The sequence below is a fragment of the Brienomyrus brachyistius genome, chromosome 2 (genome assembly GCF_023856365.1).
Source record: "Brienomyrus brachyistius isolate T26 chromosome 2, BBRACH_0.4, whole genome shotgun sequence".
Classification (NCBI taxonomy): Eukaryota; Metazoa; Chordata; class Actinopteri; order Osteoglossiformes; family Mormyridae; genus Brienomyrus; species Brienomyrus brachyistius.
In genome coordinates this window covers 33,107,357-33,134,559 of record NC_064534.1, presented here as the reverse complement: position 1 = coordinate 33,134,559, position 27,203 = coordinate 33,107,357, and the positions used below count along the sequence as shown (strand labels likewise).

General features: G+C 41.6%; 1 protein-coding gene across 1 annotated transcript in view; it reads left to right on the top strand.

Moving 5' to 3' along the window:
• Window positions 1-5,811: 5,811 nt before the first annotated feature.
• jak2b (Janus kinase 2b) overlaps window positions 5,812-27,203 on the top strand; it is a 30,520-nt gene continuing 9,128 nt past the window's right edge. The window contains exons 1-11 of the mRNA XM_048978949.1: window positions 5,812-6,825; window positions 17,399-17,624; window positions 17,925-18,048; window positions 18,169-18,286; window positions 19,444-19,589; window positions 21,170-21,470; window positions 23,415-23,534; window positions 24,471-24,628; window positions 25,510-25,621; window positions 25,779-25,965; window positions 26,474-26,598. Coding sequence (XP_048834906.1) covers window positions 17,423-17,624; window positions 17,925-18,048; window positions 18,169-18,286; window positions 19,444-19,589; window positions 21,170-21,470; window positions 23,415-23,534; window positions 24,471-24,628; window positions 25,510-25,621; window positions 25,779-25,965; window positions 26,474-26,598 — 1,593 coding nt within the window. The 5' untranslated portion in view covers window positions 5,812-6,825; window positions 17,399-17,422. The remainder of the gene's footprint in view (window positions 6,826-17,398; window positions 17,625-17,924; window positions 18,049-18,168; window positions 18,287-19,443; window positions 19,590-21,169; window positions 21,471-23,414; window positions 23,535-24,470; window positions 24,629-25,509; window positions 25,622-25,778; window positions 25,966-26,473; window positions 26,599-27,203) is intronic.

Below are 27,203 nucleotides of genomic sequence, written 5' to 3'. Positions count from 1 at the left end.
AATTCACTGCGTACTTTATCCTGTCCCCAAATTCACTGCATACTTTATTCCATCCCTTGATTCACTTCATGTCACAAGAGAGACTTCTTCTCAAAGCCACTACAACCCATGCGGACAGCCACTGCTTAGACATTCGCATGGGTCTCACATTTCAAATGTGACAATGGGCTATCCACCCATACAACTGCCCAGTTAGCCATATAGCCTCACACTGTGTGTGGCTTTACATTCCTCTTGAGCACTTCAGTCCCTACCTCCGCCCTTCCTGAGAGCATGTTAGTTTGCTATTAGCAGAATTTGACGGGCTGAACACTGCTGCACCCACACAAAGTCGGACACTGCATGAGGTAGCTGAAGAGAGGGCCACACGCCCCACTGATTAGATTTATACGAAGGGATGCTGGTCATTGGCGGTTAGAGAAAGCCGGGCCTGTGTTTGGCTTGTGGTTAATCAATAGCTTTGGCAGATAGACTAAGGAAACAAGGGCAGCACGTTGGTCAGTGTCTGGGGCTGAGTGTGTGCTGTGCAAACTGACTGCCGTGGTCTTTATGTTTCTACTAACACTCCACAAAGGGCTCAGGTTCATAAAGGAATATCAGACACCAGTCAAGTCAATCTTACATTATTTTCAAAATGGTTAATGGTTATATATGCAAGATTATCGTGTTTGTGTGTGTGTGTGTGTGTGTGTGCATACACACACAGTATGTACAGTATATATGTACATAGACTAGTGGCCAATATTATGGAGACACTTCCAAATTCCAGAGATTGCAGCACATTATTAAACTGTTACTCCAGTTACTTATTTAATCATCCAGTATATGATATTTCAAAACATTCTTTGATAGTTCATAAACATTAATGGCAATAGTAGTGTAGTAATTGTTAAAGTGTAATGCCAAAAATACTAGGTATTTCCACAATTTTGGCAACTAGTGTGTGTAAACATACATACATATATGTGTGCGTGTCTATGTAGATATGTGTATATATATATATATATATATATATTCTTTTATGGGTGTATATTATCTGTTTTATTGCTTTATTATTATATCTTTATTATTCATTTTATTATTTTTAGCATATTATCTGGGTGTATATTATCTATAACTTAGCAATTCTGCTCCTTTCTCAGTCTGCCATCAACGTTTTTTTTTTGACCAACCAGAAAACCCCTCTGTTCCCCTACCCCCCCCCCCTGCCCCCCCACTGAGAGATGCTGACACACAGAGAGCTGGATACACTCCAAAGGAAGGTTAAGTGAAACCTCCAGTAAGCAAAGCAATGTGATACGTATATGGAAAATACAGGTTTGCAGATATTATCATCCTTATTGCAACTAAATACATATTGTTGCATTAAAATGTCTAAAAGCTGATGAACCCGTTGCTGATGAACCCAAATGCATGCATGTAACATCTCTCTCAAGACACTTGTTTTTAGCTGATAGCCAGGTGCAAAGAAACGAGTCTTTCTAGAATGCAGCACCTTTGACTGAAAATAAGGAAAACCACTGCATTGAAAAATGCGAAAAAAATAAAGCCAAGCCAGTAATGCGCTTGTACTGTATAATTTAAAGTACCAGTGTCATAAGGCTGCCTGTGGCAATCGTCATGTGTTTGCTGCATTAACACATGTTAGAGTTTGCGAGGCGAGGAAAATCTTGAATAATTTCGAGCACCATTTCAAGCAGGTATGTTCAGGGGTGTTGGAGGCTCATGGATACGTCGGCAGATTCAGGGGGCCCAGCAATTCACGGGGCCATAGCCGATGTGGCACCCAGGGCGAGCATCCATGCCGGTGCCCCCTGTTGGCGACAAAGTGAAATTGGCTGCCGACTTGACACCTTCTCAGAAGCAGGTGCCCTAGATGTGGCATATGACAAAACTCATTTAATCTCAGACTGGTTACATGGACATGAAAATGAGTTTACTGGCCTCCATAGTCAGAAGATCACAATGCAATAGAGCAGTCATGGGATGTGGTAGAACGGGAAATCCGCATCGTGCCGGTGCAGCCAGCAAATACACAGCTACTGCATGATGCGGTCATGTCAACATGGACCAAAGTCTCTGAGGAATGTTTCAAGCACCATGTTGAATCTATATGCCACAAAGAATTAAGGCCGTTCTGAAGGCAAGAAGTGGGTCCCACCTGGTGCTAGCGAGGTATCTAATAAAGTAGCAAGTGAGTGTATATGAAAACACAGCTGGCACAAACACTTTCTTTACGTTTCAGAAAAGATGTTTTCATTGGCATTCTATGGTTTATGTGCTGCATTTTCTGCTGTTTATTTCGAGGAGCCATTAAAAGCCAGTAACTGCGAGGTTTGGGTTGCACAGCCAGGCACAAATCCAGCCCTAAACAGCACATATTAAAATATGAATTTATAAATATTCAGTGTCTCAAATGCACCCGTCATTCCACACTGTTTATTTGAAAAGATTTTTTTATTATTTTTATTTCAGATTTAAATTTGATAAGCTATAGCTTTTAAATACTGAACTTTTTTTTTTTAATTATTTAAACCATGTCAATGTGTCACTTTTCACATAATGGGTTAGGTTGGATCTTACAAACACACACTTGTGTGTGTGTGTGTATATATATATCCATCCATCCATCCATACATCCATCCATCCATCCATCCATTTTCCAAACCGCTTATCCTACTCGGTCGCAGGGGGTCCGGAGCCTATCCCGGAAGCAATGGACACGAGGCAGGGAACAAACCAGGATGGGGGGCCAGCCATTCACACCATTCACACACACATACACACCTACGGGCAATTTAGCAACTTTGTCGACTTTGGACATGTATATATATATATATATATATATATATATATATATATATATATATATATATATATATGTGTGTGTGTGTGTGTGTGTGTGTGTATATATATATGTGTGTGTATATATATATATGTGTATATGTGTATATATGTATATATGTGTGTGTGCGCGCATGTGTATATACACATACATTCATTGAAATTAATTGTGCTGGATGAAGACTCTGAATGTGATAAACTATAAAAGTAAAAAGGAACCAGATGTCGTAAGAAATTGCACAAACTGCCATTGTTTTGTCCAGCTGTCTTTCAGTGAGCGCTCCTGCATGTTCCTCACCATGACAGTCTTGCGTGTCCACGGGCAGCGGGTTTGCAATGCACAATGCCACTGTATTTACACAGACTGTACCTCCTCTTAGCACCATCAATAAATATGATTAACTGGATTAACTGCATACATACAGCACGGATCCCTGTGGCCCAAGGTTGTGGCTCCTGTCCGCATTAAATGATGCGTTTTTTTGTTTACCACTATCACCCTCATGAGAATGTAAGACCTGCTTCATTTCACATGCATCCTTGCAGAGAAGCAGCACTCGGCCCTAACTTCATGCATGCCTTTTCTTATTTGATTCTTCATCTTTGTCAAATATATTATCCTGACAATTCTAGGAAACTTGGTTCTAAAGTATTTGCATAGGTGGATCTTTATGAAAATGACAGTCTTCACTTGACATTAGCATTTTATTCACTACATTCTTGTCTGATTTACATTGTCAAAGACATATTGCTTGTCCACTTGGTAACATGAACTGGTCACTCTGATGCTACATTATCGAAAAAAAGTTCAGTACAATGATAGCTGAGGACGGCTAGTGCCATCACCAAGATGCGGCCCAAATGTCCCCAACTGTAGCTCTGAAGTGCATCTTTTAACTCCAACTCAAAAAACCTTTAAAACAGTTTGAGTTCCACACTGTAGTTCTGTTCATAGCAATTGTTAAAAGTTATTACTCCTAAAACAGAGAAATTGACAAGTTTAAACAGTCTTCAGCTGGACTTCTTACAGGATTTTCACATAGGAAATTCAGGCAGTAGAGTGTTAAAATCATGAATACTGAAAAATACCCAGACAAAATAAAAGGAAACGAAAGACTCACATAATGATAAATGTGCTCTGCGTTAGGTGTACTCTACCTTCCATTTAAAACTGTACATCTTTACCAGCCTCCTTCATAGCCACTATACTCTAATTTCAAGGGTATCACATGATATAACAATGTCCATGGCACAATGTTACTTTACAGAGGTGGATAGTTACTCGTAAGTTCTAGAAAGCAAAAATCCACACCAAGATTTTGTTTCAACCAACCAGTTGATTACTCTGTCACTGTGACTCTTGATACTCAATTGGTTCGTTGAAACAAAATCATGGCCTGGATTTTTACTTTCTGGCCCTGAACTAACCACCCCGGGTTACTTTCCATTGTGCTGTCAAATAAACTCCCTGTTTGAACCCTCTGATGAAGGTTAATAATCAGTCTTACTAATAATGTATTGTTTCTGTCCATTAATTCCATCAACTGTCTATTAAGTAGTGATCATTACCAAGCAGTCTGTAATTATGTCCTCTTGATTACGGATCAAAAGTTAGAATTCTTTAACAGCCCAGCGTTACGTAATTATAATGTTCCCTTTTATTGGAAAATAAATTCTAAACTGGGATTTAGTTGTGTTCTTTTTGTCAAGGGAAGAACACTAATATTGTCTAGCACTGACAGACATACTGTTATTACTGCTTGTGACAGTCCATGATCAAAGTGAAACATAACACATATTTTGCAAGCCATTTTAACTTTAGCTCGTTTCTAGAGGATATCGCAAATTCACTTCTATTCACTTCTACAATTATTCAGAATGCAAATTCTTGATATCAGAAATTCAACTTTAATTAGATAAAAATGCATATTTATATCAGAAATTTTAGCTAGTTAAAATTCCAGTCCTCGATATTAGAAATTCTGTTTTAGCTAGTGAGGTCCAGAGTGTTTTCCAGAAAATAAAGGAATTTCCAGATTTCCAAAAAAATATCAATTTCAATATCAGGAATTCAATCGTAACTAGTCAAAATGCCATGTACTTATATCAGAAATAATTTTTCAGAAATGTTCTGTTATTTCGAGATCGAGAAGAGAAATATCTCGTGATTTCTAGAGAAATTCATTATCTCGAGATCACAAGAAAAATAGGTCGTGATCTCTAGTTAACGGGAAGAAATAAAATGATGATGCATGTCCTCTCTGGACATCCGTAGATCGAGCCTATAAAAGTGCAGTTTTCCCATTTATTTTTAAATCATTGTACATTATTCTAGATGAATATTTTTTAATATTCGTAAAGGAAATATAACACCATATACAATTCTACATGATTGTACTGTACACAATATATCCTGCGTGTCTCATCCATCATTAGCGGGTATGGAGGCATAGTGTTTAACAGGAGAGAAAAAAAGTACTAACCGAAGTGTTGGAGTTTATGCAAATACGCAATGAGTCTTTGATTATTTAATAAAATCAGTTCAGCAGGAATGCCATGGACATTAGGATAAAGGCAAAATGGAAAAGCTTAGAAAATAATTCTCGTTTGCCTGTGATATTGCTCAATATATTTATATATATTCGCGTACAAACCAGTTCTGTAGCCTATTAAATACTATACTGACATTATTTTGTAAAATAAGCTAAATGTATTATATTGAATATGACGTCAGATATATGTTATTTATTTTACTATAATGACCTCCATCAGAATAACATACAACAGTAGTTTTGGGGGAAAAAAACGTAAATTCCAGAAAAAAACATAAACTTATACGATGAATGAAAAGGGATTCTGGTTAAGGAAAGGTCCCTAACGGCAACTGTCCTCAGTATGTCAGTTAGAACTTCATAAATTAGTGACTTGGAGAGAAAACCCACGTGTGGCGTTGCAGTGCAGAGGATGTAAAGTTCAGCCTTTCGTAAAGACTGCGGGTAGTTTCATTTTGCCAGCTTTCCCTATTAATCAGGCACGAAAAAAATAATCGAAATCAGTATTTTTCTGCGTGTGTAGACGCTGTCTGTCCAGTATATTTAAAACAACCATCTGGACTAAAGGAACCGATTCAGGCTAATCTCCGCGCATTTTCTCACAGCTAAACCCGAGGTGCGAGACTGATCGGCCGACTGACTCGGATCGGCGGAACCTTTCAGGCCGAGCCCTGTCTGGAGTTTTCTCCTTACTGACCAAAGTGACTTCGTTCACAAAAACTAGTCTGATCGGCGGGGCCAGGATTTTTTGGGTTATATATGTTTATACATATTTATTGATTCTTGGGCTAGCGGCGCGAATCGGAGGAGCGCGTCTAGGCGGAGCCCAGGGGCACGGCGCCCCTCTCCTGGCTGACAGCAAATCGTCTGCGTGGTGGGGCGCTACTTTTCTTAAAGTCGGCGTCAAAAGCGATCAGCTCGCAGCCCGTAGGCTTGTTTCCTGGTCTCAGGATGACGGAACTGTGTCCAACTGCAGGGTTGTGACGGCGTAGCCGAATGTGGCTGGAGCAGGGTCGGAGCAGGACGCCGCGGCTCAGCTGACCGGCTGGCTGGGCACCCTGCCCCGATTAACCTGGCGGCGTTTATTTCGGTTGTCGCCCTGTTTTTTTTTTCCTTTTGGTGTAGGCTGCATTGATCGTTGCTACCCGGAGGGTCATCCGTACGTACAGTAGTGGAGGGAGAGCTGATCGAGCTCGGGGACGAATGTGGAGTATTTTCAGTAATGGTGAGACGTCGGGAAATAAATCAAATGATATGATTTTGACTAAGAGGGACGACACTTTAGCTGAGGGGCTGTAGGTGTGTGCGAAGTGAGAGACGGGTTGCTGCCCAGTTCGCTCCGCTTTCGGATTAAGGAGCGATACACACGCATTTCGGTGAAAGGGGACTCGGGCTGGCTGCATAGCTGACTGCGGCAGCAAAAGATCGAGTAAGTACAGCTTAATTGATGATTTTATGTTTTTAAACCCCTACTTAGCGTGTTCAAGGTAGATCTCTGTTTCCTCATTCTACCTGCACTCAAGGGTTAAACCACAATCGGTTGGGTGCAGTAAGTTAGCGCACATCCGAAAGTAGTATTGACGGCGGTGTGTAATATTCCTGCAAAATGTTAGTTAACTGTGGTAGTAAAATTGATTTCTGGTTCTTTATAGGTTAAATAGTCAAAGTATGTGAAGCGACACGGTTTGTACAGGGGTTACCTGGCACTGGTAGACTGCTTGTTAGCCTGTTAGCATGTAGCGTAACGTGTATCGATCGGCAGGGGTGAGATTTTTAAAAATGCTTTTCAAATATTTTGTTGTTTTTTCCAATGCTGTGTATATTTTTTAAAAGTGCCCTGTTGCAGCTACCGGAAGTGGCGTTCATTAGGCAGTGTGCGTTGGGTGTACAATCATGGGTTTGTTCAGCACAATAACCATCCCAGCACTTACATATCCACCACCTTTGAGATATTAGCTGCCTGATCGTCTGTCTGTACCTGTGTTTATTTGCTCTTATGTAGGATAATTTGGCTTCAGGTTTTGTTATACCCATGCAGCTATCGAACGACAGTAAAGTTTCGAAGTTAAGTAATAAGCATGTTGCTTGTGTACACGAAAGACCTCGATGACGGGTTTGGTATATATTTTTGTGTGTTGATTGGTAAGATCATCTGATGTCGTCACAATGAATATTTTTTATCGGATTTTAATATTTAGTTAGTATTTAAGATGGACACTGCTGTTCAGGTTCATTATGGTCATTGGAGGAGTTGGAATTAGTTGCTGTTTGGCAAATCACTCGGAGACGACAACCACCGAGCTGAAGTTAGTTACTAAATGGAGACCTTCTACCTTACTACTCTGCCTCAGTGGGGAATCAAGTTGCCTGGTCTCTTAAAAATACACCCTGGCTCAGTGAACAGAAAATTGACATAAAGCCTTTTGGAGCTGGAGACCAATATGTAGACAGATTTCGGTCTTAGATGTCAGTGAAAGGTGCTTTAAGATCTTGTAGTAGATATTATTTGATTTGCCTCTGTACTGAGTTGGCACAGTGAGTTGGTTAACCACAGATGCCAGACCTGTGTCACGTGACTGTGGTATCACAGGATGAATAACTTTGGAGTCTGCAGAAACTAGGGGAGGATTGGCAAGCAGAACTTTTTTTATTTTTGTTTACCCTGAAAGTCTGCTGCTACTCTTAAGGGTATTTTTAAGCAAGCTTATTCATTTGGGAGCTTTTGGTGATATTGGTGGTCCCTCAATACAAGTGTTAAGGCGTTTAATAGTGTTTACCCTTGGTTGAGTCCTGTGACATCCATGTTATGAAAACAAATTTTGTTGCTAGTTGACAGTGATTTTTTAAAAATATTTCTTTCTTTATGTCTCATTTTCCAAAACTCTTCTGCTCTAATTAGACCGTTTGCTGCTCTGGGGGAAGGCAGTTTTGAGCTCTCGGGTTGAAGTCAGGTGAGCTTAGGTATCGGAGGTGCTAGATGGAGGAGAAATTCTTGCTATTGAACGTTTGCCAGAAATAATGTGCACAGCACCTGGCCACTGAACGTACTCTATAACATAGATGTTCCACAGCTAGATTGTGGTTTGCCCCATTTTGAATGTTTATATAGTATGCAACATGTGCAGAGACACACACTGGTTGTTGTTATTTCAAGAAATGTTCTCTTAGTCCTAGTAGCACCTCTTGCTCCCCCAATATTTTTCAGATCTTTATTCATGCAACTACTGATTGAAATGCAGTTAATCTGCAGTAAAAAGTAGAATCGTGAGTAGATACTCCTATGGTTGGAAATGAAACATACCCTCCCGAAAGTCTTTCAGCAAACACAAGAATACAGAATGGAAAAAATAACATGAAATGACTGACGATAAAAATATAGGATATAAATTAGCAGGTTGACAAGACTTTAGTGATTAAGTGATAATGCACAAAATCCACCTTATTTATACTAAACAAGATTGTTTTTAATGGACAGGACTTAGGACTTCTGGCTTAGTCCTAAGAACCAAACATAAGTTTGCTTTTCTCAGTTCCTAAGGTAATGCTTAAAATATAAATCTCCTTATTACATTGTAAATGATCAGTGACAGGTAACACAAAGAATTGTAGCCCACACTGAAATATAGCCAGCAAATCATCTTGCACCTTGCGTCTTGGCACCACTCCAAGCTGAAGGTTATTGGTGTGTTCTGTTGTGTTGCCACCCCCAGAAAATTTCTGTGGCAGTTTTGAGTATCATTTCAGTTGAGGGCTGAAGCCATAGGGACAGGAGTTCAGGCTGTGGAAGCCTAAGTTTTTCTTAGAGGAAGGTGTGATGAGAGAACCAGCTCGCAGTTAATACAGCACCATTAAGACCTGCATTTATGCATGCGAAGGCTTATTAGACTTATTTAGGCCTAATTTCAGCTCTGGGCGGCATGGTGGTGCAGTGGTTAGCACTGTTGCCTCACGCCTCTGGGACCCGGGTTCGAGTCTCCGCCTGGGTTATATGTGTGTGGAGTTTGCATGTTCTCCCCATGTTGTCGTGGGGTTTCCTCCGGGTACTCCGGTTTCCCCCCACAGTCCAAAAACATGCTGAGGCTAATTGGACTTGCTAAATTGCCCGTAGGTGTGCATGTGTGAGTGAATGGTGTGTGTGTGCGCCCTGCGATGGGCTGGCCCCCCATCCTGGCTTGTTCCCTGCCTTGTGCCCATTGCTTCCGGACCCCCTGCGACTCGGTAGGAAAAAGCGATTTGGAAAATGGATGGATGGATTTCAGCTCATTGTATCTCACATTCAGGTTCTTTGGTCTGTTTCTGCTCATGCGCTGAGCTGAATGGGTTTGTATGTTTCTATAAAACTGGGTGTGCAGGGTCGTAGATATCAAGGAAGCGATTGACTGTTAGAATTTCCTCAAGAGTTAAATTTTGATTGCAGATTAGACTACTGCAATGTGATTAACTGCATGTTTTTGGCTGTTGGCTCACTTTCTTCTCTGCACTTTGCAAGGTCAGGCTGACCGTAAAAGCTGAAACCAGTTATGACTGGGAGACCTATATTTTCAGTGGCCTTTGTAAAGGAAAATGTTGTCTGGAACTACATAACACTGTACTTGGTCTAAAAAACACTGAAGTGAATTTTAATCTGACTAGGGCTGCAGCTATCGATTTTATTTTAGTAATCGAGTATTCTTTTGATTGATCGAGTAATCGGATAAGAAATACTTTTTCCTTATTAAAGAGTAATAGTGACTATTCTTAAAATAAATAACTCATGGGTTTCCATTTTAGGAACATTTTTAATGATTGAACTCCATACAACAACTGACAAAAAAGTAAACCCTTTTACTGAATTTATGTACATATTTGTTTTGCTTTTTAAAAGAAAACACTTTCTTAAATACAAAAGTAAATAAAATGATGTCAAAATTACTGAAAAAGGTATACATATCTCTTAAACTAAGGAATAAATTAAAATGGCCTTTTCTCTATGTGTTGTACATTTATTGGAGGCATAAAAAAAAGTTCTGACAGGATTGTATCTCCTGGATAAGGTAGGAATGGTGTGTATGCATGTTCATGTGTGTGTAAGTGAAGGTGAGTGTGTGTAATAAGTGTTAGAGAATGTGTGTGTGTGTGAGAGAGCCTAAAAAGGAGCATATGTGGCGGTTGGATAATTCAGTGTCTGAGTTTCAGTAGCCCAAGGCTGTTGGGAGAGGGGGTGGGTTGGTAATTTTACATTGTACTTATAATTATGTAATATTATTCTAAATCTGCAAAATAATATTACTAAAGCCTTAAAATAGATGTATTTGAGTACACCCCATGCTCCCCTTAGACTCACCCCTGCATGCTGCAGGTATCATTGCGACAAAGTGTGACGGCTGCTGTCAGCCTGCTGCAAGTTGACAAATTTAAATATTATGTCAAACTTAGTTAACAATTTATCTGTATACAAATAGCTTCTATTTTAACTTGTAAGGTTTAGTAGCGATGACAAGCACTGCTGCTGTTTTCCTTATTCCACCTGAGTTCACCATCTCTGTAACGGAACCGTCTCTTTGCTCTTTGCCGTTAGTGTATAGACAGGCTCCAGCTCCATGTTAATTAACTACGACAGCATCATTTTCACTGCTGTTGTGTTATCAGTGTTTAACTGATAAATTAGGGGCTGCTTGGGCTGAATCTCGTTATACTGTTTTATTCACACATATGCCCATAAATACGTTTCTATCGCAGGTCTATTTTAGCTGTGAATGTGAGTGACATGCTCGCGCTTACTTTGTATACTGGTTCCACTATGTGGACTGGATGCATAGACTGGGTGCTTTCTGTTGCATGAGATGTTGAATCATTGACGTTGTGCTACTGTGGTAAGCTAATTTGGTTTTATAATGGACACATTGTACAGTATTTTCGCTTTTTCTTTTGTTTGAAATGGTCCCAAACTTTAGACAAACACTTTCCCCGTTGTTCCTTGTCTTCCTCTATTGCACCATCAAATCAAACCTGCTGCACGTAATGCAACATAGGCACACTGTGCGACAGTAAAAATCCTCCGAGTGAAACACGGTGATCACTAAGCAGTACATAGTCGTGCGGATTACACGAAGCATCGAAGCAAGGAATTTGCATCGGGTTTTTTTTTCTAATCGAGTTATTCGAGTTACTCGATGAATCGTTGCAACCCTAAATCTGTTTTTTGGATTGTAATAGGTAAAATTCTGAAATTTGCAGATAAACGTGTATGAAATGAATCAAAATTTAAGCCTGCGGTGAATAATTTGTTGTGCAGTATCTCTTAAGGGTAACGGAGTTGTGTGCAGGTTGAGAGTGTGGGCTTGTTCTGTTAGGACTGTAGGTATCTTTCCCAGCAGAGGCTCTGTTTTTGTAACTTGAGGAAAGACTTAACCTGAATTAATGAACTATCGGATATCAGCAAGATGTCTGGCTATATATATATATATATATATATATATATATATATATATATATATATATATATATTACTATGAAAGACCCATCAGTAAAGTGGCTAAATGTCATACAGAAGTGTGTCTATTCACACATTACTTTTATCCACTTCTGAGTTTTTTTTAGGTGAAAGGTATATTTTTGTCTTGCATATTTTTATATTATAAATTACTACAATTACTTGTGTTTCATGCTATTTTTGCACAACCCATTTTTATCCGTTTCATGGTTTTTTTTTTTAATAATAACTACCCAGTTTATACATTAACGGCTTGCCTTGTTAAAGTGCTTTTAAATGTACACTTCTGCTGCACCTTCATGGAGCTTAATAAATCGATTGCATTTACACTGGCATGTCTTTGCAGTGCCCCTCAGTTGTTGTTTTGGGTTGATAGGACGCAGATGTTCTTAAGGATGCTGTGGGTGTGATACAGAATAGCATAAACTACTGTTATTTACAGACTTGCTATTAAAAAGCAAAGCTGCTTGGTTGACTACTTTTAATAGTAAAGTAACCAGAGATCTTTCCAGAGAACCCAACAGTTGCAGGCTACTCTTCCTTTCTGTGGTGTACGGCAGCTGTTTCCCTCAGATACCTGGGGGTTTTCTGGTCCTGCTCGCTCACACTGAACACCGAAGGCCTGGTTTGTCAGCTTCCAGCATGTTATTTGTTGGGGGGGGGGAGAGTGGAGCTCTCGGCCTGTACATGTGACTCTGCTGAAGGCTGTTAAATTTGCAGTTTTTCTGATGAAAGGGAGTTTCCTCCTCTGTGTCATGCGGCTGTGATGTTAGAGGTGACGCCTTTTTTGCTGCTGGGGAAGTTTTTGGTTTTTGTGTTTCCAGTTTTCTGGTTTAGTCAGTGGGCCAAAAGTATAAGGCCTTTCAGATATAATGACGTGAATTCCAGCTCATTGTAGGGCCCCCTCTACTTTTTATTTCCCCCCGATTTCTGAAATTTAGCTCGTCGTTAAGTGTGGAAAATATGTATTTTAGGGTGTGACAATGTTGGTGCATACTAACTGTACCTATGCTTCAGCTGAGTGAATTGGCTTTATTTAAAGTTGATGAGTTTGTAGGTGTATTAGTAAGCGCAGTTCTCGCCTCTCTTCTGTAGATGTCAGCTTCACCTGTGTATTTATTCGCCAAACGCTTGAATGAGGCGCTTTGAGTTTGTCAGGAAAGAATAGGATAAAGTAATCAGCTATGTGACTTTGCAGCAACTCCGACTCTGCTAGCTTTGACGGTGCTTGCTTGTTGCTTCTTGTATACATCAGTACAAATCCAGTTGGATTTAGGATGTTTACACCAAAGGTTAGAACCTATATGTTTATGAATAATGACTAGGTTGTAGAGCCTGAATCTGTCAGTGTACATAAGTAATTAGGTCATGTGACCGTGTGTGTGTGTGTGTATGGTGCCGTTCTCAGTGGTGCTATGAGACCAGTCATGTGAAAAACAAAACAGCAGGTGTGACCACTACAAAATCCACTTCCTGTGAATAACAGATATCGCCAAATTTTGAGCTGCACCTTAGATGTGCAGATCTGCTTATGAACAACTGAGTCTGTCTACTCCCCTCCCCCCACCCTGCTCTGAAAGTAGCAATAAAAATGACAAATTTGGTGCAAGCAATTGAAGCCTGGGTCATATTGAAACTTGACTAATGTCAGGAATTTTAAAACTGCCTTATGCAACATCAGGGGTTTTAGAGTTTTGGAAATTGTGGTCTCCTTTAGCGCCTTTATCTACTTTCTATCTGTAGCCTTTGCTATAGTTTAATGATGTCGTGACCTCGGTACACCTGTTATTCGATGGGTTTTGCTAGTCTGTGTGCTTCCATGGCGAAGTATACTTGATTAACGCCATAGCGTGCTTTTAAATAGACCAGTATGAAAAGCCGCAGAAGCCTTTGATGGCTAGAATGAATGCTGTAACTCGGGTTCCTGTCGAGCTTCATGTTGCCGGTGGCCTCCTTAAGGTGGTTTCTGCAGGTGGTCTGTATGTCACATTATTTCTCTGCTTTTCTACCTGAAATCTTCTAGCTTTGCTCGGTACGACTATCCATCCATGCATGCATCTGTTCATTTTAACCGCAAGGCAAAATGTCACCCTAGACCAAGAGAGAGACCATGGACACACTCATTATCCAAAGATATGTAGAAGGATTCGTTGGACCATATTGAATTTTTATGACTGTCTAGTCCCATTTGATTGCTTGAAGCCAGCAGTCGGGCAGAATATTTGGCAAGAACATTGAGGTCCCTGTGGTCTTGCATAAAATGTCACAGCAGAATTAGCCCAGTGCCATCACAAGTTATCTACCTGTCTCTATTTCCGTCCTATATTTTTTTTTTATCTATATCTTTCTGTCTGATCTGTCAATTTTAACTTAACCCTCCACTCAAAATGAACATAAAGTTTCATAACAGCAATAAACGGTCCTGTTCTTATATCCAACCAGCTCGGCTCATTATAATGCATAAGACTTGAGTTAAACTCAACTTTGCTTTTACTTGGGTAGATGAGGATGGAGGGGAAAAGCTTTTGTTTGTTCAAGAGCCTTGTCCAAACAAGCTTTTTATTTCCCCTCTCCATCCTCATATCCAATCCAGCCGGCCTGTCAGAAGCACACTTTAAAAAATTTGCATTGTTTTAATCTGTAGGTTATTTTGATTGGTTGGCTGTGGAGGTGGATATTCCATAAACTATTACCCAAAAGTATGGCAGTCACATGTGTGGGGAGCAGGGTGCGGAGCTGTTAAATGCTTAAATGTGTATTCTCAATGGCAGTAAATTATTCCTTTTTTAAAACTGTAATTTACATTCCTAATCTTCATTCTGGTAAACTCATCTGTTGAGCAGCTTTCTTACTGAAATAAAATACTTTTTAATATACAATTGGTCTTTAAAGTTTTTGCAGCACAAAATACTAGTCTGCCGATGGTCTAATCTTACCTCCTCCAGCTCTTTTTTTTTTTTCTTCTGTCTGCTTGTAACCTTCCCATTCCCTCTCCACTTTATTCTCATGACTTTATACGTAGTCATAAATGTCCTTGCAATGTGGTGAAAACAGTATTTGCTCCTCGTAAATCATCCCTCGAAGTGCCGAGCGGCTGCTGTTCCAGCACATGCTGGTGGACTGGCCCCAAGGTGGGAAATTTTCCATTTGGCCCTGCGGGTGGGGAAGGCTTGTACCATAGCCAGATAATTTCCAAGTCCTTTGAGTCCAGCAAGATGCTTCATGTGAGATCTGAGGTCTCTGTGAAGAACAGTTTTTGTCCCCACTGTTGGATAAGTTCACCCAAGGGCGTCACCGCACTGTCCAGCCCGGCATGAGGAATGGCCCAAGGTGTCTGAGGGGAATAATGTAGGCCTTAAAGTGGCTCGGCTGGTGAAGGTCAGTATGAACTCTTACAGGGAGTCCTGTAGAGTCATGGATAGAGACTCTCTTGTGGAGTGAGGAATAGCCTTGTATTCAGAATACGTCCGTTACTATCCGCAAGTCCTAACTGCTTTTCAGCATGATGTGTTTGCTTGTCAAGTTTCGCTCTGCATTTTGCTGTCTTCGGTTTAGCAATAGTCAGAGATCTGTCTCGTGAAACGGCCAAATTGCAGGATTATGTGCGGGAAAAGCTGACAGAATAGCTAACAAAGGGTCAGGGGTTGAGATCACTTTCCTGCTTCAGTTGGTACTGGAGCAAAAGTCGCTTTAAAACATGCCAAAGATTTTAAAAGGTTCACTGTGATAAGCCGTAAAACTTCCTCTTGGTGGACTGTGAAGGATCTGTGATTGATGGATAAATCCAAGCAAAGCTATTGATTGTCTTTTATTTTAATTTAAACAAAGGGAGAAAAAAACTGCCCTTAGGGCTTCTCCTGCAGACAGGTCTTTGCAGCAGGCCCCGTATTTTCTAAGCTGGTATCTTGAAGCCCAGCTCTCTTAGGGAAATTTCAGTAAATTGTTTTTTCAGCGTTTAGTCTCAAATTGTAAGGAAGCAGATGGTATGCTTTGTATTATTCAATCAGCTATTTTCTAAACCAGTGTCAGGACTTTCTGTATCCCTCACCTGCCCTACTTCCTACTTGTGTGTTTGTCCTCTTAATCAAAATCGACTCACCATACAATAGAAATGAAGTTTTAAATGGAGACAGGGGACCGGATTCCTAAAGATGTGTGTCTCTGGTGTGACGTAGTGTGTCTTTTTATCTCTTCCTCACCTAACCTTTATCTCCCCCCCCCCCCGGATATGCAGCCTTCATTTGCATTGCTGAGCTTTCAGTCAGAATGCCCCCATTTCAAAGGTATCACTTGCTGACTTGATGCTTGAAATGCAGGGTGAGTTTCACAGCTGGGTCAGCCATCCCCTTCTCTTTCCATATGCTGTGAGATGTAGTGTGACATGCTCTACACTAGCCAGGCCTGGTGGCCCCTACTGTTCCCCCCCCCCCCCCCCAAGGTCTGTATTCCACCAGCAACACACAGGTCCACAGTGCCCAGACCCCAGTTTTTCAGAAGTAATCTGATTGGATCAGATCTTGTAAATGGGTTGTTCGAAATGGAAAAAGGATTCTGAAATCGGATTAGATAATGTAATCTAGTCTTGCTTTTGATCTGAATCAAGCCTCAAGTGTGTGGTGTTCATAAATTTGTAGTAGGATTGGGGTACCTTTGATCCAATGAATCAGGGTTACCCTTATTCCAGCAGAAAAGTGGTTGAGGGTGGATTTCAAGAAAAAAAATGTAATAAAACTTTAAAATTTGGCAAAGAATGAATCATTTGTATGATGCAAACCTATACATTTCGCATTTGAACCAATACAATGATAAAGCAGACATGAGGCTACTTATTAAGCCTTTCAGTGCATTAAAGTTAAAGGATTTTTGTCTGCATAAAAAAACCCAAATAACCGTCAGTGTCAAACAAAAATAGTATTTTTTTTTAATTGTAAATCATTACACAAGACGCAAGTTTCTAATGATTACAGTCCTTATTTTTAACTATTGGGCATTTAGCCTTTTTACATTTTAAAGCGCGTCTTCATAATATTCAGTGTGTTTGAGCAATAACATATTATTCACATCGGATGAGTGGATCTGTTCAAAAGAAATTGATAGTAGATGGCATCTTTCTAACTTTCTCTTTAAAAACACTCAGTGAGGCCACACTGGCTGCTCTACCTGTTCTTTACATAGCTAGTACCCTATGTTTTGATTACTAATGTTCTAAATGGGATGTAATCTATTTCATAATCTTAGTTTGTATCTGGATCAGGGTGATCCAATTTTGTGTTGCCTGATTCTGGGTAGCAAAACATGGGATTTCCAACTTTGAGATCATTCTGATCCAGAATAAATATTTTGAACAACTGGGCCCTGATGATAAAAATTTGCAGAGTGACCAATCGCAGAGACTGTATCCAGTGTTTTTCAGTCTGTATGCAGGCCTGCCAGTTGGTGACCACTGGAGTTGACCAATGAGGGGCTGCAGCGCTGGGATAAACCATTCGATCGTCGCCTCCGTTCTCTGAGGTCCCTTGTCTCCCTGCAGGTGAATGTGAGCAGACAAGGCCTCATGGTCTGCGCAGCGGCGTCGGGCATGGAGACCGCCCTGTACCCCCCCGTGCAGCACCAGAACGGCCAGCTGCAAAGCAGCGGGCAGTCTCCTGCACTGACTGTCCGTCTGTATCGCGACAGGGATCCGCACGACTCCCTCAGTTACCCCCCTGGGGACTATGTGGCGGAGACGGTCTGCATCGACGCGGCGAAGCAGTGCGGTGAGCCGGCAGACCAGATCGCAAGATGAATGAATTTGGTGTTTAATTGCCAATTAAATCTGGCCACTCTAAAAAAAATATGCATTACTGTCAGCATTTTGGTGATCAGTGATCATTGTTGACGCACCACAGCACACAATGCTCAACAAAATGTATCATCTGCATGGTTTAAGTTAAATCTTTTTTAGACTGATTATAATACTACATCAAGTCCGGCAACCTTAACCAAGAGGTGGGTGGGTATATATGGGATGACCGTGTTTCTTGTTTGTGTGCTTAATTGCATCTTGCGCCCCCTAGGTGTGACACCTGTGTATTACAGCCTCTTTGGACTCATGAGAGAGAGCGACTCCATGTGGTTCCCACCCAACCACACCTTCCACCTGGATGATTCAGCCAATGAGAATGTGCTCTTTAGAATCAGGTGAGAGGCTGCTGTTTACATGCTGTTTGTGCCCTGTGTCACTCCGTAAGCGGGTAGTACTGGTAGTATCAGCTAGTTAATGTCCTATGACTTACCCTTTCCCCTTCCTGACCTGTGCAGATTCTACTTTTCCGGCTGGTATAGCTGTAGTGCTCCCAGAGCTTTCCGCTACGGGGTCACAAAGAACTCTGAGAGTCCACCTGTGGATGACTGCGTCATGGAATACCTCTTTGCGCAGGTGAAGTGCCGCCCCGTTCCCCATCGGAGTATCCCCTACTTGGTCTCGCCATATCCGTGCCTGATCTGTATTGTGAATAAAGTCAAGTACTGTGGACCAACAGCCACATAAGAGCACCAGGTCCCTTCCAGAGGAATGAGAGATCTGTTTACATGGGTCTGTTTCTAGTGACTGTAGGAGCAAGAGGCACGGATGTTTACACTTCTCCCGTGGACTCTTAGGCACATCCGCCCTCCGAGGAGGACATGTGAGACAGGCACCCCCTTGTGTAATCAGTTGTTTCCTTGAGAAACACATTCATAACATATCAAACTTTTTTTTTTGTATATTTTATAAACCTCTGAATATAGGTAGATGTGTTCTAGTAGTGGTAATCTTAAATGGTAATGGATTAAAAAAAAAACACAAATTAAACATGGAACAGTAGAAAGTGATTTTAAAATGGTTTGAATTGAATCGTGGGAATGAGTCGTGCTCACAGCTATATGGGGGGGTCAGTGGAGCTGTACTCTGGGTACAGGTCGTGCTGGTATGGTTAGCAGTTACGGGCTAGGCGCTGCGTGCACCCCCTCCCATCGCGCCGTCTGCCTTCCTTGCATGGCCCTGCAAGCACGTCGCTCATAAGAGCCATCATCCCTCTCTTCGGCTTCGTTCTCCCCTGCTGCGGGGAGAGAGAGCAAACAAGTTGAACCAAGGTCAGATTGGAGCTGCCAGTCGCCCTGCTCTTGGGTCTCCCCGAACCAAAGGGATTTTCAGATCTTTCAGGATGAGCTCCGCAGTGCATAAACAGCGAGTCCCAGCACTGCTGTTGTGACATCATCTTGTACTCGGTGATAACAAAACCAGGGCTGTTAGCTGAAGTACTGCAGCAGCGCAGTGTCTCCCTGTCTGAAGCCTTTGTTGCGTTACGGCACTGCGGGGGTGGGGGTTGGGGAGGGAAGGATACTGATCCATAATGACTTAAACCTGGGCTGCCAGCCACCAGGCAGACGTCGGAATGTGGCAGCAGGGTCAGCCTGGCTGCGCTCAGACTAAGGCTGCAACGCTGGACGTAGGCAGGGGCTGGAGTCCTGGAGTCTGTGAGACTGTTATTCTATGAGAATGAGTCTTGGGCATTTTATGTTTTCTGCTCTGAATTCCCCCTCCCTTCCCCCCAGTGGCGAAGCGACTTCGTAAACGGCAAGGTGAAGATCGGCACCACTCATGAGACGCAGGAGGAGTGCCTGGGCATGGCGGTGCTCGATATGATGAGGACAGCGAAGGAGAATGACCAGACCCCTCTGGAGATCTATAATGCCACTAGGTGAAGGCTGTCGGGACCACGAGAACAGCACCTACTGTGAAATGCTCACCCCGCAGCAGGAAAAGGGATTATGCTCTGAATCAGACCTGCGAGGCTATTTGTCTGGAAAATCACTTTGTCCTTAAAACTGACGCTGCTTAAAACTGTTTTTCTTTTCCCTTAGATTGATTCGAGAGCAGTGGAGGGTGCAGACCAAAAATTTTAGTGACGCAAACGCTAGACTGCACGCCCTCATATAATTTCAGACCTGTAACTAAATATCATAGTAAATATTGAAATATTCATTACGCTGTATTCCTTAACATTTTCCGTTGGTTGCTAATTTCAGTCAAAACCTGATCCTGAGTCAGTCTGTACCCCGAGTTTTCAGCTTTGTTACTATTAATCTGGTGATCCGATGCTCAGAAAGTGATGCTGAGAAATATTAGTAGTGGCAAAGCACGTCTGTGCTTTTTTTTTTTTTTTATTTTTATTTATTTTATTTTTTTTAATCTGTCAGTCCTCCCTATGGTTGCTAGATTTCATCCCCTATTGTTTCAAAACAGGACACATTTTATTTTTCAAAATGGGCCGATCACGTAATATACAGGACGGGTGCCAACTCTAGTCTTCACATTTCCCAAAAGACTTGATCGCACGACTGCACTGACGTTCCTTTAAGCATAATAAAAACAGGGATCAAGAACATGAATGTTCTTATTTACAGTACATATACGGGGGGTTGGTTACAATCAACAAGAACCATATTTACAAATCAAATTATTTTAAAATAAGAATACAGGCAGTCTCCAGGAATGAGTTCTGATCCTGTCTTTAAATTGTGTGTAGGCCAGTTGTAAAATTACAGTACATAATGATGATCATAAAAGTAGCTTCATGCAGTACAAACCACTGAAGTTGTGAAATGAGTGCCACAAAGTAGTGTATGCGATCGTTATTACAGACCATTGTATTTAATCCAAATCTTTTGTATAATAGGCTTTTTGCCAGTCTGTTCGTAAGTATGAGTTGTCTGTAAGTTGGACATTCTTAACTTGAGGACTGTCTATCAATGGCTTCTCCACAAACAAATCCACTTGTTTGCCCACATTAATCTTGCTCAATTGCTGAACTCGATAAATATTTGTCATGCTTGTGTCAAGAACGTGCAAGAGCATGCATAAAGGGAAAGACTATGTGGGATTAAAAATGTTATGTTCCATAATTATCCAATACGTAAATAGGTCATGTCTAGTTTCTTAGCCTAGTGCAGCAGAAAATGTTATGCTGAAGTTCCTGTATCATGATAAAGGTGGTGCTGTTGTGCACAATACTTTGCCAGAAATATGAACTGCAGCACGTTTTTTTGGTTTCACATGGAAATGACCATTGTGATGATGCATTGGCATTAGAGATTTTTTATGTGATATGAATGTTAATTTTTCTTTTTTTGGTGAGACACTGCTTCACCTGTTTCATGAAAGAAATCTTCACTGCTCAAATTCAAAATGTATTAATGTAATGCAAAATGCCGTGACGGAACCCAATATTGATTTCATTGCTAACTGCAGCTAATCGTTTGAATTTTTCCCTTCACACAGCTACAAGTCGTTCCTGCCCCAGGATGTGCGAGCTTGCATCCAGGATTACCACATCGTGACCCGGAAGCGGATCCGGTACCGTTTCAGAAAGTTCATCCAGCAGTTAAGCCAGTGCAAGGCCACAGCCCGTGACCTGAAACTCAAGTACCTCATTAACCTGGAGTCGCTCCTGCAGTCCACATTCTACTCGGAGTGCTTCCGGGTGAAGGAGCCCTCTGCAGGACAGGTCACAATCGTCATCAGCGGGGACAGTGGGATACAGTGGTCCCAGGACAGTCAAATAGCACCTGCGGCAGACCAGGTATGAGCTCGTTAGGCTTACTTCAGGTTGGTTCATACTTGTTTGCACAGAGACATGCACATATGCATACGGCGCGATTGACGTAAATGCACTTAAAGTAGAATACAGTAGAACTTTGGAAGTGAAACACCTCTTAACTCGACCAACTTGGAAATCGAATGGGTCTGTTTTAATTTTATTTGAATGATACCTCGACCTAAATCTTGGGACTCAACCATTCCTGCTAAAACTTGTATGGGTCGAGACGCGTTCAACTCCACCAATCCAGACCACAAATGAGTCGGTTGAGAAATATCTAGCCGCAATTCGACTGAAACTCATAACACAACAAAGCAAAACAGACCTGCTGAAACTTAAGGATCTAGACGCATCTCTGATGGGCTGAAACAAAGACAAACGGACCTACTGGGAGGCTGATACCTATGAATCATTCTCTCATGGTACCTCTTGACTGCGTTTGATGTGCGAAAGCTATGTTCCTGTGTTTGCACAAAAAAACACGCACACCATTCTCTACAGTACATTTAGTGATACGGTAATCATGCCCCCTAGGAAAGTGGGCTGTGATAGCAGCAACCCAAAAAGGAAAGCAGTGAGAGTAACTAGAATTTTAAAAATGAAATTATAGCGTGACTTGGTGGTACATGCATGTCTGCTCTCGCTTCTGCGTATGGGATTGTCATTTATTTCATGTTTATCGCCTTTTTATGTGCTTTTTTTATGTATAACTTTCATACTGATTGTTAATGCTTTTTATGATTAGTTGATCACTTTAAATTGGCAAATATTTAAGGGTCTGGATCAGATTAAATTCATTTACATTATTTCTTATTCGACTGACCAGCCTTCTGGAATTAATTTGTGTCCCAAGGTACCCCTGTATTCCATTACAGCCAGCATGGGGGTCAATTTGAAAACTTGAGGGTCTGTCCTGAAAACTGTCGCTTAAAATGCAAACAACAGACTTGTTGCTATAATTTAAATGATCATATTATGTTATACTCTTAAATGTAACTTCTGGAAATTCTACCTTCTTGGAGTCCGTAGGGTAGGGCTGCCTGTACTTTGCACCAGCAGGCTCGGCGAGTTTCACCGCGTTTTGCGAATACAAAGGAAATCTCTCACCTAGTATTCCTTATTGTGCAGTACTCGTAACTTGCAATGCTATATTCAAACCTGTCTTGTGTGAATTTAAAAGGATAGGTTGCTTTTAATAAGATCAGTGTTTTAACGTATAGTACTTTTTTTTTTTTTTTTTTTACTTAAGTCCCCCTCACACACATTTTATGCTGACTTGCTTCAGAAATAGGCAGCAGTTCCATGTCCAGACCCAGAAAGGCATGAATTGGCCTTTCCTTAGTCCCTTTTCTTAACGTCTTGCTCTGGTCCAGTTCAAGGCTCAATGGATGCTCCGTCCATTTGATTTCTCTTTGCTTTCTGCTGAATGCTTTCTAAGGTCTTGCTATGTGTTATTTCATCACGGTGTAAGCTGTGATCTTTTCAGTTATTTCTCTGAATCTAGAGTGTGTGTGTGTGTCTCAGTGAAATATAAAAATGCATGTTTATATATTGAAAGATATATGTGTGTGTGTGTGTGTGTGTGTGTGTGTGTGTATATGTGTGTGTGTGTGTGTATATATATATATGTGTGTGTGTGTGTGTGTGTATGTATGTATGTCCTTTTCCCTACTGGAATAATTCTAATGATGGAAAATTCAACTAATTGTAAAACAGCTGTACTGCATCTTAAATGCTGAAGTCAATTAATTCTTTACAACTTTAGTCTTAACATAGAATCCGCGTGCTCAATAAATTATTTTTTTTATTAATGGATAATTTGACAGATTTATTGCAAACATTGTCTCACAGTGAATCGATTACTGGGAGATTAAATGTTTTATGTGTCCCGTTTTAAAATGGTTGCGGTTGTTCCCCGCTCCCCAGGAGTTACAGATGTACTGCGACTTCCCCGACATCGTTGACATAAGCATCAAGCGGGCCAACAGGGAGGGGGCCGGCGAGAGTCGAATCGTCACCGTCAACAAGCAGGACGGCAGTAAGCTGGTACGCTGGCCCCCGACCACCTGCCAGAGCTTGGTTTTCTGTGTAAAATCCATGCGTAATCTAGCCATGTATCAGATGGTGGAGGGCAGGTAGTGCCGTTTAGGACCAGGCTTCAAAAATCCATACGAAGCATAGATTGGCTGATTGGTTGTCGTGGCAGCACGTCATCAATTCCATATTACATCATCATTTGTTGGAAGAAGGTTAATGTAGTGCTTGCTGTGATCCGTATCATGCATTAGGAAGGAGACACGATAAAAAGTGTAACACCTTGCTGTGTGGATTTTGTTTTATTTTTTTTTGTTTTTTTGGGGCGGGGGGCATGTTGTGTGTAAGTGATTGATATGATGGCACCACCTTTAGGTCCTGACGACGTGACAATTATTGCTGCTAAAAGGTTGGTCCTTTAATCTAAAGCAAGCGTTTTGTTACCTCCTGTGGATGTGAGGAGTCATCTCTGTTTAGCAAGTAGTACTGCAGCTTAGTGTTTAACGCTCACGCTTTCCAAGGGGGAGTGATCTCTTCCCATCGGGGGTTCATTTGCATAGAAGCACTTTAAATACCCTGAGGTTCCGTGAATTATGCGTTTCAGCCAGCTGCCATTGGTAACAGGGTGAAAATGTCAGATATTAAAGTGGATCTGTCATTCAAGGACAACCAATTAGATGATTTTGTTACGTTAATCTTTTATTTTTTTATTGAAACACACTTGTTTCTCTGCTAATAAACATACTTTTTCTCAGGCGTTACTTTTTGACCGAAATACGTTGATTCCTTTTATGCCATTTGCATGGAATGCTCTTAAGATGAATGATTCCCTGAATAGCTGTATTGCTACCTTTAGAGTTCTTTTTTCATAAAGCTGTTTGCTCCTGTGACGATGGTGTTTCAGGCACAGGCTGCACTGCAGTTTACTGGCTAGTTCTCCCCCTACAGGAGCTCGACTTCCCGTCTGCCGCTGAGGCCCTGTCCTTCGTGTCGTTGATAGATGGATATTACAGACTCACTACTGATGCCCATCACTGCCTCTGCAAGGAGGTGGCTCCACCGAGTCTCACTGAAGCTCTTCAGAGCAACTGCCATGGTCCCATAACGTGAGTTCACCATTTTTTTTTATGTAGTGTATATGATGTATGAAGACTCAGATGTAGTCATTGAACCCACTCCCGGTCATTGCAAATGCTGACACACACACACACACACACACACACGTCTTCAGATTGACTGTAGGAGACCTTTTCAGAGCTGCACTACCTCTGAAGATTGGGATTTTCATCACAGGAGAATTGCCATGGAAATGTTATGGTGTGGTTTTTCGACTCCTAGCATGCTTTATATTCCTAGTGCAGAATCTTTTTGGAATTCTAAGGACTTCCACATGTGAGTCAATCTATCTGTGCAATCAGCATTAACTTGATGGCGTGAGAGGAAACTTCAACCATATCTGTCATGTTTATGACATTTAGTGATAAATAATACTATAAATGATACTTTGTATACAAGGAGGATTCTCTTGCATATTCTTTCCTTCAAAAGATGATTAAATTTGAGAAATTGACATTGAAGGTAGTTTGGTTGTTTACCTCATCTACTAACTGGAAATAAGTACTACTTGGTGGGGGGAGGGGGGATGGAGAATTACAACTCCAGTGCAACTGGTAACTAGTCAAAAAGCATTTCTGTTGTCATCACATGTCCGTTTAAAAACATTTCTAACTTGAAAAACACAACGGTATACCACAGTACGGTTAATTTCCTGAATTCCACAGGTTTATCACTCATTTTAAACCACAATTTTATTCCCTCATCCTTAATTTCAAACCCAGCCGTACAAACCACTGAGAACTGCTCCACTCCTGCAGTGTGGCAAGTAGTTAATGTGCCACATTTATGGCCGTCATGGAAGCTCACACTTGTAAGCTTGTACGTCTTCCTTGTCGTCCCGGTGCTCATTTTGTGGTCTTCCTGTCCACAGGCTGGAGTTCGCCGTAAACAAGCTGCACAAGTGTGGGAACAAGCGAGGCCTGTATGTCCTACGCTGCAGCCCCCGGGACTTCAACAAGTACTTCCTGTCCTTTGCTGTGGAAGTGAGTGCAGCCTGGAGGAGTTTGTGTTCAGTATGGATTTGAACAGAAATCTAGCACGTTTCTGGATGACACTGTGTTTGAAAGCGGTCTGATTGGATAGGTAGCGATGGGGTTTCTTGTTACTCGCACAACCTTGAATCTCTTTCTGGGCCTCCAGCTGGATGGTGCAGTGGAGTATAAGCACTGCCAGATCAACAGGTCAGAGGACGGGAAGTTCAGCCTGAGTGGAGCCAAGAGGACCTTCAGCAGCCTGATGGAGCTTCTGAGCTGCTACCAGAAGGAAACCGTGCGCTCAGACGGCATCATCTTCCAGTTCACCCGCTGCTGCCCTCCCAACTTCAAAGGTCAAGGCAAACTCCAACATTGCTCTAGGCCAGTCTTTCCCAACTCCTTCCTTGGGAATCCTCAGACAGCCCACGGTTTGGGAGCAATAGTCCTTTGCAGGGAGCTGAGAGGGAGCAAAAAGTCTGGCAGGGAGCTGGGAGGGAGCAAAAACATGGACCATCTGGGGGTCCTTGTGGACCAGGTTGAGAAACATGCTCTAGCTTGCAACTTCAACTTGCTTTTTCTGCCTTTGTATGTCTCTTCTCTGCATTGTTTAGTTGACACATTTATCCAAAGCGAAGTACCTGTTTTTACTCACTTATACAGGTGCGAGTCCAGTGAAACGAATTGTTCTTACTGCTTGAACCTACATCCTAAGTCTGTGCTTTTATCCCCACCCTCTCTTAATGGACTTAATTTGTGGCCGTACATTTTCAGCCGTGTAGATCTGACATTTTTGAATTATGTAGTGAGCGTTGTACGTGCTCTCCTGACGGCTCCGCCCCCTGCTGTCTCTCGCCCTTGCAGAGAAGTCAAACCTGCTGATCAGCCGCTGTAATCGGGGCGTCGCTGCTCCCCATTCGTCCTCGCTGCACAGGCACAACATCAGCCAGATGGTGTTCCACAAGATCCGCAGAGAGGATCTGGTCATTGTGAGTGCCTCCACTTTTGTGCCGGTCGGCCGTTTTGTCAGAACCATCTAGCACAATAAGATCCATTGTCCCAGTTCAGACGCAGCTTTTTTTGATGATGTGGAACCGGAAGCATTGGTGTGTTCTCTACCTGTCAAGGAGAGCTGCTGCTGTGCGTTTTACATTGAAATGCCAGCAAAGGGCAGAATTCTGCACCAAGACGGTATCTAGACTTGGTTTTAAAGTTGAACGCAATTACAGTTTAGGGTGAAGTTGTCACTACCCACGTGAAATTGTGTAAAATTTTTCTAAAAAAACCACAGCAGAGCAGAACGCCACACAGTGGACACAAAGAAAAATGTTTTTTTTTTTTTGTTAGGGGTCTTCAGCTTTTTCAGGCGAGGGACCCCTTTGATGGATAGGGCGGCAGAGGAGGGACCCCCTCCATGCACATTATTAAACTGTTACGATCAGGCTTGACCTGTATCACCATGAGCATCAGCTATATTAACCTGCTTCAGTAAACAATAAACATCAATAAACAAACAAATATAAATGACCCGATTTTAACATATTTATTTACTTTTGTCTTGGTAATTACAATGCAAAATTTATAAAGATTATTG